We start from the raw sequence: 19,009 nt of genomic DNA, 5'->3' as shown, positions 1-19,009 counted from the left end.
TTACCACATTTTCTTTATATTAGTAACATAGTAACATAGTTATTAAGGTTGAAGGAAGACTTTAAGTACATCTTGTTCAACCCATAGCCTAACCTAATATGCCCTAACATGTTGTCTCGATAATTTTTATCATGGCCCATGGTATCATGTTTAACATGCAATTTTTCCTGTGAATCATGGAACTTAATCCGTACCCCCACTTTCTCTGATATAGACTACTTTGCAACCCTTTACTTTCAGTAACCCCCACCTTTATCTACTTGATTTCATCCTGTTTTTAATCCTCTTGCATGTTCCATTCATGTTTGGTTCATGTTTTTATATTTATTCCTTAATAAATGTACATATTTCTACATACTCTTTGATTGGTGTTTTTCTGTGTACTCCTTACCCTGACTTTGGTTGTAATCGGTATAGTTGTAGCTGGGGAACCGTAGAATTTAATGTCACACATAATTTTTTAAATTTCATTGTGTAAGGCTGTAAACAAGTTACAATGCAAGAGCACAAAAATATTTCGGCTTTAAAAATAGGTTCTGAAAATGTGAAAAACTGAAATTTATAAAATCTGCCATTGTGTTATGTAAATGCTATTTACATGGTCCTAGGTGACTTCTGACATAGGTTTCCAAATATTCTGACTATAGAAAGACTTAGAACTCTTTTCTTGAGATGAGCAGATCGATTCGTCGAGGAGCGAGTTTGAGTCGAATTTCCTGAAATTTGCATTTCATGCGATTTTTACCTTTCTTAAGATTCAATTTCAAAAATACATTTCCCACACTGCTAAAGCATCAGAGAGGGGGCTAACGTCTTTTTAGCGTTGCCATGTGGGCTTCCCCATAATGCCCTGTAGATATCATACTTCTTTCTTATAGAGTGTAAGTTCTTCTGGTCATTGGGGTCTACTCTCCGTCTCTTATAGAATGTTAGCTCTTCTGGTCAGTGAGGTCCACTTTCCCTTTCCTATAGAGTGTTAGCTCTTCTGGTCAGTGAGGTCCACTTTCTCTCTTCTATAGAGTGTTAGCTTTTATGATCAGCAATATTCTGTCTCTTTCTTTCCTGTAAAGTGTTAGTTCTTATGGTCAGTGAGGTCCACTCTCTCTCTTTCTTCTATACTATAGAATGTTAGCTTTTCTGGTCAGTGTGGTCTTTTCTCTCCTATAAAGTGTAGGCTTGGGATACTCTCCCTTCTATAGAGTGTTAGTTATTATGATCAGAAATGATCTGTCTCTCTCCTGTAAAGTGTTAGCACTTATGGTCTGTGAGGTCCACTCTCTTTATCCTATAGAGTGTAAGCTCTTATGGCCAGTGTGGTCTTTTCTCTCCTATAACGTGTAAGATAGAGTGTAAGCTCCTATGATCAGCAATCTTCTGTCTCTTTCTCCTCTGTAAAGTGTTAGCTTTTATGGTCAGAGTGGTCTTTTCTCTCCTATAAAGTGTAAGCTCAAGGTCCTCTCTCATATAGAGTGTTAGCGCTTATGATCAGCAATGTTCTCTTTCTTTCTCGCTTGTTAAGTGTAAGCTCTTATGGTCAGAGAGTTTCTCTTGCTTTTCTCTCTCCCACATGTATTTACAAAGCAAATATCTTTCAAGTATTGAAATTTGCACAAATTTATTTGCTGCAAATCAAATTTTGGGGGAAAATTCAGCAGAACCGATAAATTTGAATTTGAAAAGATCCATTCATCTCTCGTGTTTACTAATAAGGTAGCATTTCATATTGATTAAAAAACAAACATTTGGTCTTACCTGAAAAACAGTCACAATTGGGGTCAATCTTGCAGTCACAATCTGTGGGGGCTCCAACTAATGTAGAAATCTCTCCATTTGTGGTGACTTGCTGTATTCTGTTAATCTTCCTTTCATCTGTTTCAGCAATGTAGAGAACTCCATTGTGGGACACGGCAATGGCGCGTGCAGATTCCAAGGTGGAATGAATTGCTACTTTGCTGACGAGAAAGTAGTCTATCCCAGGAACCTGGCAATGTATAGGTCTACCGGCAATAATTCTCACTTGGTTATTATCAGAGATCTGGAGTACAATGTTATTGTCCAAGACATATAATGAGTTATCCATTGGGTTGACCGCGAGATCAGTAGGCCATTCTAGTCGAACCTGCAAGGAATAAGCCGTATGAATCCAATATTTCGTGAGAGATCAACATGAATACAATAAGTGATGAAATTTGCAGATTGATGGCAATTCATCACATTGTATGTTCTTTATAATGACTTTTTAAATTAACAAGCTTAGAAAAGTGCTTATTTGGGAACTGACTTGATTCAATGGCAGCGACTCATTTTATTAGCAAAGGAATTTATAATAAACAATATATAATTATTGCTATGAAAAAGATCCACCCTGTAAAAATATAAAAAGTCAATGAGTTTTAAAAAACCCTCATTTTTACATGACCTATTTAGCAACTGAGAGGGTTTCTCTCATCAGCAACCTTATCTACCAGTTGGAGCAATTATTTGGTCATTCCATTGAATTTCTGGTGAACTGTAATGCTTCATTTCCCCTGTGGTGGTGCTGTAAGAAAATTAATCAATTGCCTTTAGGTTTACCCCCATATGAAAGCTAATCACTGAAAATGCCTGCAGTGGGATATCGTGGTATCAGTTTAAGGTTACAGGACTTCTCTAAGGGCAGGTGCAGACAACCGTATTATCAGTCTGAGTGCGATCCAACAAAACATCGGACTGCACTCCGGCCAATGATACTACAATGCGTCCGTGCACATCAGTGTTTGATCAGATTGTCATTAACATAAAAGTCTCAATTCTCTGGGATGAAAGAATTTAAGCCCTAACAAAAAGTAATTATCCAAAGCAGACAACTGGTGTAATATTCATAGTAGCTAAAACTGAGTCTCCAGCCAGAAAAACAACAGTGGACCAAGGTTTCCTAATGACACGATATCAGCAATGTGCCCTGGATCGTGAAATCTCCATAGTTAGTTTGGGTTTGACACAGTAGCAAGTTTCTGGTGTCAGCAGCTAGCTTGTTTCAATAGTTAAAGGGAACCTGTCACCCCGTTTTTTGAGATTGAGCTATAAATACTGTTAAATAGGGCCTGCGCTGTGCGTTACTATAGTGTATGTAGTGTACCCTGATTCCCCATGTATGCTGAGAAATACATTACCAAAGTCGCCGTTTTCGCCTGTCAATCAGGCTGGTCTGGTCAGGTGGGCGTGTTCACAGCGCTCTTATCTTCCCCAGCTTTCCGTTGGTGGCGTAGTGGTGTGCGCATGTCCAGAGTTCCGACTTCCCTGCGCCCACGTGAAGACACAGCGCGCGATCTGCGCTGTAATCCCTTGCATCGGTGGGGGCGGCCATCTTCCTGGGGCCGCGTGTGCGCAGATGGAGTGCTCTGCTGCACGGGGCTTCAGGAAAATGGCCGCGGGATGCCGCGCGTGCGCATTAGAGATCGCGGCGGCCATTTTCCCAAAGCCGAGATGCAAACTCGGCTTTGGGAAAATGGCCGCCGCGATCTCTAATGCGCACGCGCGGCATCCCGCGGCCATTTTCCTGAAGCCCCGTGCAGCAGAGCACTCCATCTGCGCACGCGCGGCCCCAGGAAGATGGCCGCCCCCACCGATGCAAGGGATTACAGCGCAGATCGCGCGCTGTGTCTTCACGTGGGCGCAGGGAAGTCGGAACTCTGGACATGCGCACACCACTACGCCACCAACGGAAAGCTGGGGAAGATAAGAGCGCTGTGAACACGCCCACCTGACCAGACCAGCCTGATTGACAGGCGAAAACGGTGACTTTGGTAATGTATTTCTCAGCATACATGGGGAATCAGGGTACACTACATACACTATAGTAACGCACAGCGCAGGCCCTATTTAACAGTATTTATAGCTCAATCTCAAAAAACGGGGTGACAGGTTCCCCTTAAAGGGAACCTGTCTCAACCCCAGGCATTTTTAACTAAAAAAGACAACTTGTGCAGCACTAATGCTGCATTCTGTCAAGGTGGCTCTTTTATTTGGGGTCCCTTCCAATGCTGAAATATTCATTTTTATAATTTGCCCCTCATACCTGTAGTCTGTCCGGGGGGCATGTCTTTTCCCCCCAGAACACAAACGCCTCCCAGCAATCCCTCAGCCCCTCCGTGCGCCGGGTGCCGCCTCCTCTGCAGTCATTAATATCCCCGACACCTGTGCTGTAAGTTTTTTTTTCGGGCATGCGCAGTTTGTGCTGCATTTCGATTCAGATCACATGATGGGAACTTACAGCGCAGGTGCCTGGGACGTTAATGACTTTCGAGGAGGCGGCACCCAGCACACGGAGGGGCTGAGGGATGGCTGGGAGGCGTTTGTGTCCAGGGGAAAAGACATGCCCCCCCGGACAGACTACAGGTATGAGGGGCAAATTATAAAAACAAATATTTCAGCGTTGGAACGGACCCCAAATAAAAGAGCCACCTTGACAGAATGCAGCATTAGTGCTGCACAAGGTGGCTCTTTTAGTTAAAAATGCCAGAGGGGGGTGACAGGTTCCCTTTAAGCCAGGCTTTTAGTTATATAGATGAGCAAGCTAGCCAGTCTCTTAACACTTGGCACTGGTCATGCGCTGACACTTTAAACTATTTTCTATGTTGAACTAAAGTCGAAGCTTCTCCTAATTTCTAGTATGAGTATTCAGGTTTTATTTTTTATTTCCATCATTTTTGTTTCTTCTTGATACATTGGAAAACTGGGCAGCAGATTCCCTGTAGTCTGAAATTCTCCATCAATGTTTCCAAGGAAAAAATTAACAATGTTCATCTGACAGTAAGTGTACAAATTGTCATTGCAGCATGTGTCACGTACTGCGGTGCCTTCTTTTCTGATTCATTGGAAAATACAGCAAACCCTTCAATCAGAGCCTATCTTCATTTCTCAGACATTCTTACTTCAACACTGCATGGTAAAATGCTTCATAGCAGCTCTGGATCCAAAGCAATCAATCAGCAATCACTGCCTTCATCACTTTGTGCTAATTTCATAAAAGCAGCCTGTAAATCTATCACTCATCCAATCCGTAAGTACACGTCCTTTATCAGTGAGCAGCGCCTGCAGATTCACATTTCCTACACCGCGTACCAGAACTGCGTACATCACATTTCTGTATGAACATATTCCAGACAATGTCAGCTTAGTCTGCTCTAAACATCCCTTTGACCTCTAAACGTGGCTCTACATTATTAGCCTAAATTTTTGCAAAAATGGTGAATTTATTCATTCTGCACTAAGAGTTTGCATAGCCCAAAGAAAACAAAGGCACGCGAACAAAGAATACATAGGAAGGACGTCTAACATATGGGGACAGGCCGTGTCCTTCGCGGCTTTACCAAAAGTTCCATTTTATCTTTATGGGCCAGATTTACAAAGGGGCCTAGTTGTATTGGAAAATATGAATTGAGCTTTCCAAAATGTGCTCCTATCAATCTCTATTACATAGCTATACTTTAAAATGCAATTCTCATTGTTTGCTATATCTGCAGCAGACATAGTACGGTCCTGTAGATGTGCATCACATTTCATCTTTGCATCATAGGAAGTTGTCTCGTAAGGTTCGGCGAGTGAGAAGTCATCTACATTTCCATTATTAAAGTGGTTACCCAGCCTTGGAAAACAAATCTGCTTCACTCTACGTGACTGCAGACTTGTGAATCCTCACAGAGGATCCTCAGAGGTGCTCTGTGCGCTATGAGGATCCTCCGGTACCGGAAGAATGCGATTTGCAAACTTCAGACCACATTCCGACTAAACATATCTGGCCTCGCTCAATACACTTGCAATGATGAAAGCCATGTATGTCTAGTCAGCTTGTGACTCCATGAATGCAGACACATACAGTACTTGCAGTCATGCTCCCGCTCTCCCTTCGCCGGCACCACACTGCTGTGAAGATTCGCAAGTCTGCAGTCATATAGAGCGATTGCAGACCTGTACCCTAAAGCCGAACAACCACTTTAACCTTGGGGAACTGTTTTTCATCAAGTACATTTTTGCATATAGATGTACAAAAATGGTTCGCACATGGACATTAAAAAAAAACAGACACACAGATGGCACACAGATAGCAATATGGATGAAAATCATCAGAGTTTTCTGGGTGAAATATGGACGACTTTTCATATACTCATATGACCCTAGACTAATGGACACAAACATACTAGTGATTTGGGGTGCAATGGTTTTGTCAAAAAGAATAAAGTCCATAAAGCTGTTTTATTCGAAAAAAAAAATTGGGGAAAAAAAAATCACAAAAAAAATTGCAGCGTAGACACTGAAAATCTGTAGGCTTCTATTTGGGGATTTATACTTCTCAGTAGCTTGACCTTACCCTGGTTGGTATAGTTCTATATACTGTATGTGGAATTTCTCATTAGGCAAAGAACAGGCTCATGTATAAAATTGTACTATGACTCTGCACAACTTCCAAATGCTCCCGTAATATGGCACCAGTAGACCTACTTTATATATTATAACACTGTATGCCTCAGATTTCATGCCGAGGCATAGAGAGATTTTCTCTTTTGGATTCTGTTTGATACTGCCAGGAAATAAATATGTCATGCTCCATCAAATGCTGTTTTACAAAACTTTTTTCCCTGTTAGCATCGCTTGCAAGGGGAGAATGTCTCCATAATATGGTACCGTATGGAGGCAGAGTCCCTACATAGTCGCAATGTATAGATTTTTGCCATGTGCAGAATGCCTAAAAGTGTGATGTGCACAACACGACATGGCAATGTATTTTAGGATAAACTGTGAAAATAATTGTGCTACGAACGGACGGTGTGACTGTTTCTTCTAGCAGGCACTCTCGTGCATGCTTCTTAAACTGTGATAAAATGCTAGATTGTGTGGACACTATGTACACTCTAAAGGGGTCATCCATTGAGTGATTTTTTTAAATGTATTTTTTTTTTATATACTTTAATGATCCCCTGCTACCGCCTTGATCTAAAATTGCCTGGTCCCCTGGTTGTAGTGATGATCAAACAAAGGACCGGGCAGCATCAGCATGGGTGTGGTGGGGGATTGGTGAGGTTAGTAAGGACTCTTCTTTTAAAACCCAAATAAACAACCCCTTAAATGATGGCATGTTGATAGTGTAATAAATGTATTTGGTAACATACTGAGTGCTCAGTAAGAACTTATTTTACCCAAAATTCTTAAGCTAATTAATCATGGCACTGTTTGCCTATTATCGTGTCCTACTTTGGTAAGTGTCGACTTCAGGGATGTTTTTTAGGTCACGGCTTACTCTTATCTATGAAGTTATATCTTATGCAGGTAAACATGTATTTAAGGGCAAAAGTACTTTGATTTTTCATGATCGCGCTATAGTCCTTTATATTTTTCCAGTAAAAGGGAAAACACATTAGAAAATGGTTTTCTCTAAAAGTAAATCTCAGGAGTTTTCATCTAATTGAATGTCTGCTAACAAAGGGTGGCCGACAGGATGCTTTCATGGACGAGGTTGGCTGCTCATGATATTTTGAATCATGGATAAGCAGATCTTCCTTCATGCTGTGTGTTTGCCCTTTTGGCATGCACTTCTATGTGGTCGCTGGGAATAACTCCGAATATACACTTTTGTCTCATGTCAGGCATAAAATATTCAAAGCAGAGGCAGGCAGCTCTAAATGGATGAGCTCAGCTGAATCACTCGCTCTAACTGCTATAGATCATTTTTAATTAATTGTGACTAAGGTTCTATTGAACAGGAGTATATTAACAGCTGCCCGACAATAAACTGAAGAAACAAATGCACTTCCTACTTCGCTTACAACAATGGTAAAAGTGAGCGGTCTTATTAATTACCAGATTCCCTAATTACTATTCTGTATATCAGGCTACAGTCAAAGAAGACTTCTCTGTAGGCTGGGGTTAGATTGCACGTACAAGTCACTGTGTATTGACTGATCAGTAACCTATTTAATAAGACAATCCCTTCACGACATCCACAGTACATGTAAGCTGCCGTGGGAGGTGCGTTCCTGCAAATCGTTGTACATGTGCGGTAGGACGATCATGTCATCTTACTCATAGAGTCGGTCAATCATCAGCAGATGTCAGCTATATATTATAGCCAACCACCCTGCAGAAACACCCACAATCGGTGCTAGCGCCGATCGCTGGTGTTTAACCCCTCTGCTGTTGTTGTCAATAGTGACAGCAACATCTAGCAGAATAGCAGAGGAAGGGAGCTCCCTCTTTGCTCCGATAGGCACAATGCGATGGCAATGGTCTACATGGTGACCTCGGGCCAAAACATGGCTGTTGGGTCACCCAGGTATGATGGCTCCTGTGGAAGATTCGGTATAATAAGGCAGATGGGGCCACTAGACGCCATATGGCCAAAGGTTTGGCAGTGTCAGTTTTTTAAGCCTGCATGAAAACGTGCTCGGCCACAGTTTTGAGCACCTCTGAATAAAAGGACAGCGCTGAACAGAGGCCAGTTGGATTTCAGGGTAACTCTGCTGCCTCATTATAGTGAATGGATCCATTGGGGGTTTCATCTGTCACGTCACTCAGAGATTTTGAAGGAAACCCCAATGTAAGTGCTCAGCATAGAGTGCAGGATAAATGTGATCAAAAAATGTTATGTAAAATGTTCCTATTAAAAGCTTCAACTCAATCCACAAAAGAGTAAATCCCCACTCAGGTCCGTTACCTGTTATAAAAAAACATGGGGGCTTCCATGTTACTGGTAGCAAAAAGGTTCTGGAAAAGCAAAATGGCTCCCTCCGAAAGAAATCCTGCAAATTCTGCACTACTAAATCCAAATGTCCCCCTCCTTTCTGAGCCTCAGTGTGCCTAAATTACATTTAGCGTCCACTGTTGTGAATTCTGTTGTCAAGCTCCCTCCTGTGGTCATGAATGGTACTTCGGCTGGTTCTGTCCATGGGCTCCCTCTGTTGGTTGTGAGTGGGGCTGTGGCTTCTGAGTTTCCTTCCACAGGTGACGAGGTTAATTGTTAGCTGGCTGCTCTATTTAACTCCACTTAGATCATTGCTCCTTGCCACCTGTCAATGTTCCAGTATTGGTCTAGTTCACTCCTGGATCGTTCTTGTGACCTGTCTTCCCAGCAGAAGCTAAGTTCCTGCTTGTTTTTCTTTAGTTTGCTATTTTTCTGTCCAGCTTGCTATTTTGATTTTTGTCTTGCTTGCTGGAAGCTCTGGGACGCAGAGAAAGCGCCTCCGCACCGACTCACGGTGCGGAGGGTCTTTTGCGCCCTCTGCGTGGTCTTTTTGTAGTTTTTTGTGCTGACCGCAAAGTTACCTTTCCTATCCTCAGTCTGTTCAGTAAGTCGGGCCTCACTTTGCTAAATCTACTTCATCTCTGTGTTTGTATTTTCATCTTTACTCACAGTCATTATATGTGGGGGGCTGCCTTTTCCTTTGGGGAATTTCTCTGAGGCAAGGTAGGCTTTATTTTTCTATCTTCAGGGCCAGCTAGTTCCTTAGGCTGTGTCGAGTTGCATAGGGAGCGTTAGGAGCAATCCATGGCTATTTCTAGTGTGTGTGATAGGATTAGGGATTGCGGTCAGCAGAGTTCCCACGTCTCAGAGCTCGTCCTGTATTATTTGTAACTATCAGGTCATTCTGTGTGCTCTTAACCACCAGGTCCATTATTGTCCTAACCACCAGGTCATAACAGTACAGGTGGCCCAAAGTATTAATGCATCTCAATAGAGGGATAAGAGAAGTTCTGAGACCATTTTTTTTTCTTTGCAGTGTGTTTTGTCTCTCTTTTCCCCTTTACCTCTGGGTGGTTCAGGATACAGGTGTAGATATGGACATTCAAGATCTGTCCTCTTGTATGAATAATCTCACTGCAAGGGTACAAAACATTCAAGATTTTGTGGTTCAGAATCCGATGTTAGAGCCTAGGATTCCAATTCCTGATTTGTTTTTTGGGGATAGATCTAAGTTTCTGAATTTCAAAAATAATTGTAAATTGTTTCTTGCTTTGAAACCTCGCTCCTCAGGTGACCCTGTTCAACAAGTGAAAATCATTATTTCTTTGTTACGTGGCGACCCTCAAGACTGAGCATTTTCCCTTGCGCCAGGAGATCCGGCATTGCGTGATGTTGATGCGTTTTTTCTGGCGCTCGGATTGCTTTATGATGAACCAAATTCAGTGGATCAGGCAGAGAAAATCTTGCTGGCTCTGTGTCAGGGTCAGGATGAGGTAGAGATATATTGTCAGAAGTTTAGGAGTGGTCTGTACTCACTCAGTGGAATGAATGTGCCCTGGCAGCAATTTTCAGAAAGGGTCTCTCTGAAGCCCTTAAGGATGTCATGGTGGGATTTCCCATGCCTGCTGGTCTGAATGAGTCTATGTCTTTGGCCATTCAGATCGATCGACGCTTGCGTGAGCGTAAAGCTGTGCACCATTTGGCGGTATTATCTGAGCATAGACCTGAGCCTATGCAATGTGATAGGACTTTGACCAGAGCTGAACAGCAAGAACACAGACGTCGGAATGGGCTGTGTTTTTACTGTGGTGATTCCACTCATGCTATCTCCGATTGTCCTAAGCGCACTAAGCGTTTCGCTAGGTCTGCCACCATTGGTACAGTACAGTCGAAATTTCTTTTGTCCGTTACTCTGATTTGCTCTTTGTCATCCTATTCTGTTATGGCATTTGTGGATTCAGGCGCTGCCCTGAATTTGATGGACTTGGAGTTTGCTAGGCGCTGTGGTTTTTTCTTGGAGCCCTTGCAGTATCCTATTCCATTGAGAGGAATTGATGCTACGCCTTTGGCCAAGAATAAGCCTCAGTACTGGACCCAATTGACCATGTGCATGGCTCCTGCACATCAGGAGGATATTCGCTTTTTGGTGTTGCATAATCTGCATGATGTGGTCGTTTTGGGGTTGGCATGGCTACAGGTCCATAATCCAGTATTGGATTGGAAATCAATGTCTGTGTCCAGCTGGGGTTGTCAGGGGGTACATGGTGATGTTCCATTTTTGTCTATTTCATCATCCATCCCTTCTGAAGTCCCGGAGTTTTTGTCGAATTACCGGGATGTATTTGATGAGCCCAAATCCAGTGCCCTACCTCCTCATAGGGATTGCGATTATGCTATCAATTTGATTCCTGGTAGTAAGTTTCCTAAGGGCCGACTGTTCAATTTATCTGTGCCAGAGCACGCCGCTATGCGGAGTTATGTAAAGGAATCCTTGGAGAAGGGTCATATTCGCCCGTCGTCGTCACCATTGGGAGCAGGGTTCTTTTTTGTGGCCAAGAAGGATGGTTCTTTGAGACCTTGTATTGATTACTGCCTTCTTAATAAGATCACAGTCAAATTTCAGTATCCTTTGCCGCTGCTGTCTGATTTATTTGCTCGGATTAAGGGGGCTTGTTGGTTCACCAAGATAGATCTTCGTGGCGCGTATAATCTTGTGCATATTAAACAGGGCGATGAATGGAAAACAGCATTTAATACGCCTGTATTATTTGTAACTATCAGGTCATTCCGTGTGCTCTTAACCACCAGGTCCATTATTGTCCTAACCACCAGGTCATAACAGTCCACATGTTTTGTCAGCATGGAGAAGATGTCCACTTTTTAATACTTTACATAACCAGATGAATCCCACATAGGGAAGAAATGCGTTGAGAGGTAGCCATGACAGAAGGACACCATGACTTTGTTTCTGTTATAGGATGGCAGTCAGGCACTTCTTATACTGCCATCTCTGTGGAACTATAAAGACCGGTGTCAGATGCCTGTAAGGGTATTAACTGCATTTGGATGAGACAGTTCTTTTTTCTCTCATTTGAATATGGAGATGTGGCACATGTCATGCTTCACTATATTATTCAGGAGATATTAATTTTGGTCTGTATGTACCCAGCATATTTAATGCATTAGAACAGGGGTGGGAAACCTCAGGCCCCCCGGGCCATTTACGGTCCTTGATGACCTTTTATCAGGCCCCCGGGCAGATTCTCAGGGACCGCATTCTTGGGTAGGGAGCTGTATATTGGTTGCCACCAGCTCACTAATTTCTTCTTGCTCTGTTAGCACATACACACGCAGTGTTCACTACTGAACACTGAAGGGCATGCAATGAAAGATTCCATCCTGACACGAGTGCTAGAGTCAGGATGTACTTTGTGGGCGGAGTTTGTATGGCCCCCGAAGGATGGTATAAATATCCAAATGGCCCTTGGCAGAAAAAAGATTCCCCACCCCTGCATTAAAGGTATTGATGAAATTATTTCAGTAGAACTTATATCCAATTCCTTCTTTTTGCAACATTTACACCCACCAACCTGTGAGAACAGTCAAGGTCAGCTTGGTTTTTGTCTTGTATCTTTTAAATGTTGTTAGTATTCCTTATATTTTAATACTAAAATAAATGTTACATTTGAATTCCCATTTTTTGCTCTATTTATTTGTTAAAGCATTCCAGGTTTGTTACTTTATAAAGTGGCACTGGTCAGAATTGGAAAATTTGGCCTGGTCAGGAAGGAGAAAGCAGAGGGGTTATAATATTATTCTCATCTTCATAGATCGGCGTTATTAGATAGTATTTGTTAAAACAAGCACTTTTGCAACTTACTGTATATTAAAATTTTTACCTCGGCCCATTCTGGGATTTTTAGTCTGGTGTGTGGTCCTACCAGTGACTGACAGCTCTCTGTATGTACATTTATACAAAGAAAGCTGTCAGTCACTGATAGGATCACACACTGGACTGAAAATCCGAGAAAAACCAGAGGTGTAAATACATTACAAAGGAAATTTTATCACTATTGAAAAAGAAACCTAGGTGGTTTCAAAATGCATCTAGTGTTTTTTCCACATGCTGCTAGTTTTTATTGGAGACACCCAACTGCCATTTGTTACTCACCTGTCCGCCCAGATCAAAGAAGATCGGAATAACTGTTACCTGATCCTGTGAATACTCATCCTGACTTGATTGCAGCAACTTATCACTGGATCTTGGCTTTCAGAGAAAAAGATGCTGCTCTCATCCGTACCACATCGAGACAGCACCGGTGTGATCCTTTGAGATTTGCTGTGGATTGTCCGGACTGCCCAGGCATATTGCGGACTGACAAGACTTTTACATGCACATCTCCTTTTGAGGTTTGCTGCAGATTGTCAAATCTGTCCGGACATATTATTGTGATTCTCAATGAAAAACTTCCATATCTATATTATTGTGGCAGTGCAGATATCTCCCTTTACCAATCTGGCTCTGTGTTATTTTCAGTGGATTCATCATTATAAAAACAGCATCAAGCCCGGAATGGAACACACTCAGTGTGGATTACATTGGCAGTGTGTAATTTATAAGAAATCTACTAGTCGTGTCTCCCACTGGCATTTATAAAGTGAATATTTTATGTGTTTATTATTTTATATTACTTTGTTGTAATATTAATCATATCTTCCACCAGGACCCTGATGTATTTTTTTCAATATTAGTATCGTTTGTGATTATGTTTATGATTATTATATGGCTGTGTTTATTAAAATGATTTTTAGGTGCAGTTACATCAGTCAGTTACTTTTGATTTATATATACTAATACTATTTTAGTCTGTTGGAAGTCAGTGTTTTACTAGTGCACTGTTTCCAGTAGTCAGTATTGCTTTTTTTGTACGGCTCCCCGTTATATATCAGGTGTAAATGAATAAGTCACAGGTTATACTAAATCTTTTCACACAAAACTATACATCAATCTGTTCTGCTCTCCCTGCTGTACACTTGGTGCATTTTTTATAAAAATAGGTTCCTTTTAAACATTTTCATACATTTGGTGAATGCTTTAATAAAAAAAAAACCTGCCAGGGGAAAAAATTGCACCAACCATACATGAAAAAAAATTCCACCATGACATTTTTTTAAATTCTCATTAGGGATGAGATGAAGTGCTCGGTGATACTCGAATATCACTCGAGAATCTGGGTGCTCGGCACTCGGCGAGCATTAGCCAATGATTGAATTTGAAACTCGAATCATCGATCTGCTTATTTGGCACCTGTTACACAGCCAATAAGCATGCGGAGATTGCCTGTGAGCCACTGTAATGCCATAGTCATATTGATAGTGGCATTACTGTGATTGGCTGGCCGTGTGACATCATCAGGGGTTATACAAGGACAGGTGCCGTCAGGCTCAGCACACTGATGCCATTGCACAGCTCTATGACAGTTGTTATTGGAGAGAAAGAGTGCTCCCTCAGGTGTGTGTTTGAACAGTTTAAAGAATCAGAGCCCTGTAGTGTTGATACTGGTGCTAACAGTCCTTGTAAAGGCCAATTTTGTGATTTGCTGTTTGTATCGGATACATTCTGCATTTAGTGTAGGGAGGGAGAGAGAGATGCAGGAGCAGGTAGAGTGGCTGAATGCAGTCTCTAGGCAGGAATAGGGCTTTGCTGTCCGTTGCTAAAGATATAGCTGTGGCAGTTTACTTCACTTTTTTGGGGGGTGAAAAAATTGACTATATTGTCATTCGAAGAGTATTACATGATTTTTGGTACATTGATGTGTTATGTAACACTCCAAAAAAGGGTTGAAACATTTTTCTGGATTCAATTACTCATCCATATACTATTACGTGCTCTGTGGTGCAATTTGATGTTATATAACACTCCCAAAAAGCATTTAAACATTTTTTTGAATTCAATTACTTATCCATAGAGTATTACATGCTTTGTGGCAGATTTCAGTTTTATATAACACTCCAAAAAAGCATTGAAAATTATTTCTGTGTTTAATTACTCATACAAAGAGTATTTAATGATCTGTGGGTGACAAATAATATTAATAATAATAATCTTTATTTATATGGTGCCAACATATTCCGCAGCGCTTTACAGTTCAACAGTTTCAAACGCAAGTCATAAGTGACAACATTAACAATACAATAATTAAAGCAAAATAAGACAAAGATGGTAGAATCGTGTGAGACTCCAGAGGAATTGAGGGGAGAAATATTGGAGCCAGAGAAAGCTGGGGCAACAGTGGAGGTGGCAGGAGACTGTGGTCTGGAACTGGCTGCTTTCCTGGGAACCACTAGTGTCCGAACCACCAAGGCCCGAACCCAGGCCGCAGCCTTCAACTCTGGGGTTCTTGTGTACTACGGACAGGAGAGCGAGGATCCAGGAACTGGTTGGTAGGGCTAGCGGAATGCACTGAGTAAATATAGATGTTTTTATTGTTATTGGTGCGTTCGCAGCCCGGGGTCCACCGTGCAGGAGAACCTGCTGCTAGCAAATGGAGGCACTATATGGCGGTATGGACTAACTCAGTTAATTCACAGAGTAGCTGTGAAAGCAAAGCACTGTGCCATGTTAGACTTCACAGAGGCACAGGCTAACTGCCCAAACAGAGAGCAGTCAGTGGTCACGCATGCACACAAAACTCCTCGCTGGAGGTTCCAGCATTCTAGGGGCTTATTTCAGCCAGGTCCCTGAATACATACAAACACAATCTCCTCGCCGGAGGTGCCAGCATTCTAGGGGTTTATTTCAGCCGGGTCCCTGAACACACTCTTACGTGACCACACTGGCACAAAGCACATAACATAGAACAATACTAGCGCATGGCCGTGCGGCCATGCGAGCCTTAAATAGTTGCACCACGTACAGGACCTTCCTAGAAGGACCAATGAGAGGCTGCCACAGAGCATCAGCACCTACAGGACCTTTCTGAAAGGACCAATGCCCTTAGGTGCAGAAACTGATCATGTGACCCTCGATCTCCACTGAGAGATCTTACTCTGGGCATGCTCAGAACGAGAAAAGCAGGATTTAGTCCCAGAAGCAGGAAAAGCAGCAGTAACTCTTTGTACAGAGTCAGACTGAGCGAGACGCTGGGACCGACGTCTCCGCTGAGCAGGCTCCACTGTGGCAGGAGAAGAATGGGGGACCACAGCGGAGATGGCCCGAGATTCCCCCTGTGCAGAAGCGCGAACTCAACCCCTAACACTGGTGAGCAGACTGCGGAGCCTAGGCTGGTTGGAAGAGACAAAGAGTCAAGCCAGGACCAGGGATGAAGAATTGCTAGCGGGCCCACTAGCTGCAAGGTACTGACAGTTGGCATCCCTCGGTGAGGTCTTTATGTACGAGCATGCACTGGGAATGGACCCATCATCACATCTCATTCAACCATCGGGCAGTAGAGACTGAACACTTGCCTCGAAGGCTGGAAGAGCTGATGGTTGGAACTAGGGTCAGGTTCCTCAAAATGGAGGGGCAACATTGCTGGTATGTGGTGAGTGTGTTCCGAAAAGGGACTGGAGAGGCTCTTTGAAGCGTCTCGAGATGGGCTACTATCACTTCCAAGAGATCTAACTGTATTTGGGGTACCCCACTTCCTATGTGGGATCAGGCAATGGTGCAGATGATACAGGGCACTGTTGCACATTTCTATATGTCAGGGGCCGGCACTACTGGAAGTTGGGTCACTTACAGCCCAGGCACCTGGGAATTGAGCTCCAGGATTCAGGTGGTGGCAGTTCCCACAGCCTCCCAAAGAAGGAGAAGAAGTGGACACTTGAAGAGGATTAGTATATTACCCTCCTTATAGTTTTTCGTGTGATGTTTTGTCCTTCGTAGTCGAAGATGACCATGACTTCAGGGTTAGAAGAGAATTAGTAGTTATGGGTCCGAAGGTGGCTGATGAGTCCAATCCAGGCCCAGAAGGTTCATCCACATACTTGACATAAGGAAGCAGATGTGGCCAGTACACCAGATTCTACTTGTGTCTTGCTGATAGCACGCTTTCTTTTTGCGTCAAAGATTTTCCTATCTTTAGCTGCACGTGCTCCTGAGGTGATCATGCCCCGCCAACCTGGACGATCGAGGGCAAGCTCTTCCTATTCATTGGTGTTGACTTTCAGGTTTTTGAGACACCTTAAGGCAGTCTCTATAGCGCTACTTCTGCCCCCCAACTGCTTGCTTTCCTTGGCACAGTTCTCCGTACAGTAGTTGTTTTGGTAGTCGGCTGTCAGGCATTTTAACCACGGGTTCAGCCCACCTGGGTTGGACTTTCAGCAGGAGAGTGTAAACGCTGCAAAGCCCAGTTTGTTCCAGAATTGCCGTGTCCGGGACATTGTCTTGCCACCTGATGTGGAGGAGTCTGCGGAGGCAACTCATGTGAAAATGTTTAAGCTGTTTAGCATGCCAGCTGTAGACTGTCCAGGTCTCGCTCACATAGAGAAGTGTTATGAAGACCACCGCACAATAGACCTTCAGCTTGGTGGTAAGGCTGAGTCCCCTTCATTCCCAGACGTTCTTACGCAGTCTCCCGAAGGTGGCACTGGCTTTGGCAATTCTGTTATTAACCTCAGCGTTTATGGTTACTTCACGGGGAAGTATGCTGCTTAAGTAGGTGAAGTTATCGACTGCTTTGAGGTTTTGTGTAGGTGTAAAGCAACTACACTTTAAAAATATTTGAATGAGGCCTGCCAATTGTTGCCCTCAGAAGTCTATGGATAACCCTCCTTATAATTTTTCCCTGGCTTTGCACTTTCTGCAAAGCCCTTATGAGTGTATATTTATAAAAGGTCTTTTTCTTGTCTTGCAGGTTGGGTTCTGGGACATATATACAGCATATTAGAATGCTGTATAACAGGGCTGAAAGGTACTGGCCTTTTCTCATATGGAACAAAACTGGTGACATGTTCCTTTTAAATTGCATTACCCTTTCCACAGAAATTATTTTTATATGCTGGTGCTAGAAACAGCAATTCAGACTGCTAGTATTTTTTTTTTTTAGTTGTATTTATTCTTTAATTTTCTTGCTTTTTCATTAATTTTTCACTTATTTCACACACTTTGCCCCCAAAAGTCTTAAAATACCTTTTGGGGGGTCATTTTAAAATATTAGTACATTCTTTCTTTTTTATTAACGATTTCCCCTTTTAACTGAGGCTGGTATTTTAACCCCAGTTACATGGGAAACATAGACTCCTGCCTGCATAATAGAACTGATTGGGTCTCATAGGACTGATGATCACTGGTTCTGGAGGACAAAACACTGCTTATGCTTGCTATACTGTACATACAGTACTTGATCAGTACTGTGTATTTTGCTGTCAGGAGACATCTGCTACTGGAGTAGCAACCCTTCCAGGTGAGAGGCTAATCCCCCCACCTAATTAAACCACCTGGTGCTTCTCATGCTGCGCTCTTCCATGTTTATTTTCTTATTGCTGTCAGGAAGGCAGAGATGGCAATAAACCACTCTCATCATTCTCCCCTGCTCTGCTGCTGATCAGAGCTAGCAGGGGAGAAGGATGAGAGTAATATTCAAGTGATAACAATGACAGCAGGCGGTGGCTGATGGGACTATTACTCCCATCAGTCTACATCGGCTGCCCCTAATTACAGTGACAGCAGGAGTGGCTGATGGGAGTATTCATCAGCCGGCGCCTGCGCTGTAAATAATTAAAAAAAAACTTGCAGTGGGTTCCCCCTCTATTTTCTATAACCAGCCATGCAAAATTCACTACTGGGGGCTGCAACCCTCAGCTGTCAGCTTCAGCAGGGCTGGATGTCAAGAATAGAGGGGTCGCCACGCTGTTTTTTGTAATTATTTAAATAAATAATTAAAAAAAATGGCATGGGGCCACCCACATTTTTGACAACTAGCCTTGCTAAAGCTGATTGATGGGCGCTAGTATACTCAGGCTTGTAAGGGGTGATTGATATAGACCCCCAGCCTAAAAATAGCAGCCTGAAGCTGTCCAGAAAACGTCCATCTATTATGAAAATAATGAGCATGGTCTTCAACACCCAGTGCCGAGGAACAGCAATTACTGAATCACTTCTTCTCAGGCACCGGGATGTGTCACACGGATGACCTCCCAGTGTGTCATCCGTGTGCACGTGTGCGGTATGTTTTGTGGCCTGTGCTGCCGGTAAAACATGAACATACCTACGTTTAGGTCACACGGAAATACATGGACATGTGCACAGCAGCGTAGATTTCAATATGTCTACGTGTGTCAGTGTCTCTG

The 19,009-nt window shown here is 42.9% G+C and overlaps 1 protein-coding gene across 6 annotated transcripts in view; it reads right to left on the bottom strand.

Moving 5' to 3' along the window:
- TENM1 (teneurin transmembrane protein 1) overlaps positions 1–19,009 on the bottom strand; it is a 1,319,573-nt gene that overhangs the window by 74,809 nt on the left and 1,225,755 nt on the right. For all 6 annotated transcript variants that reach the window (XM_069747173.1, XM_069747175.1, XM_069747177.1 and 3 more), the window contains one exon: positions 1,753–2,119. In XM_069747173.1, the coding sequence (XP_069603274.1) occupies positions 1,753–2,119 (367 nt within the window). The remainder of the gene's footprint in view (positions 1–1,752; positions 2,120–19,009) is intronic.

The sequence above is a fragment of the Ranitomeya imitator genome, chromosome 2, assembly GCF_032444005.1.
Source record: "Ranitomeya imitator isolate aRanImi1 chromosome 2, aRanImi1.pri, whole genome shotgun sequence".
Classification (NCBI taxonomy): Eukaryota; Metazoa; Chordata; class Amphibia; order Anura; family Dendrobatidae; genus Ranitomeya; species Ranitomeya imitator.
The sequence above is the reverse complement of the archived record's forward strand: the minus strand, read 5'-3'. Positions and strand labels throughout refer to the sequence as shown.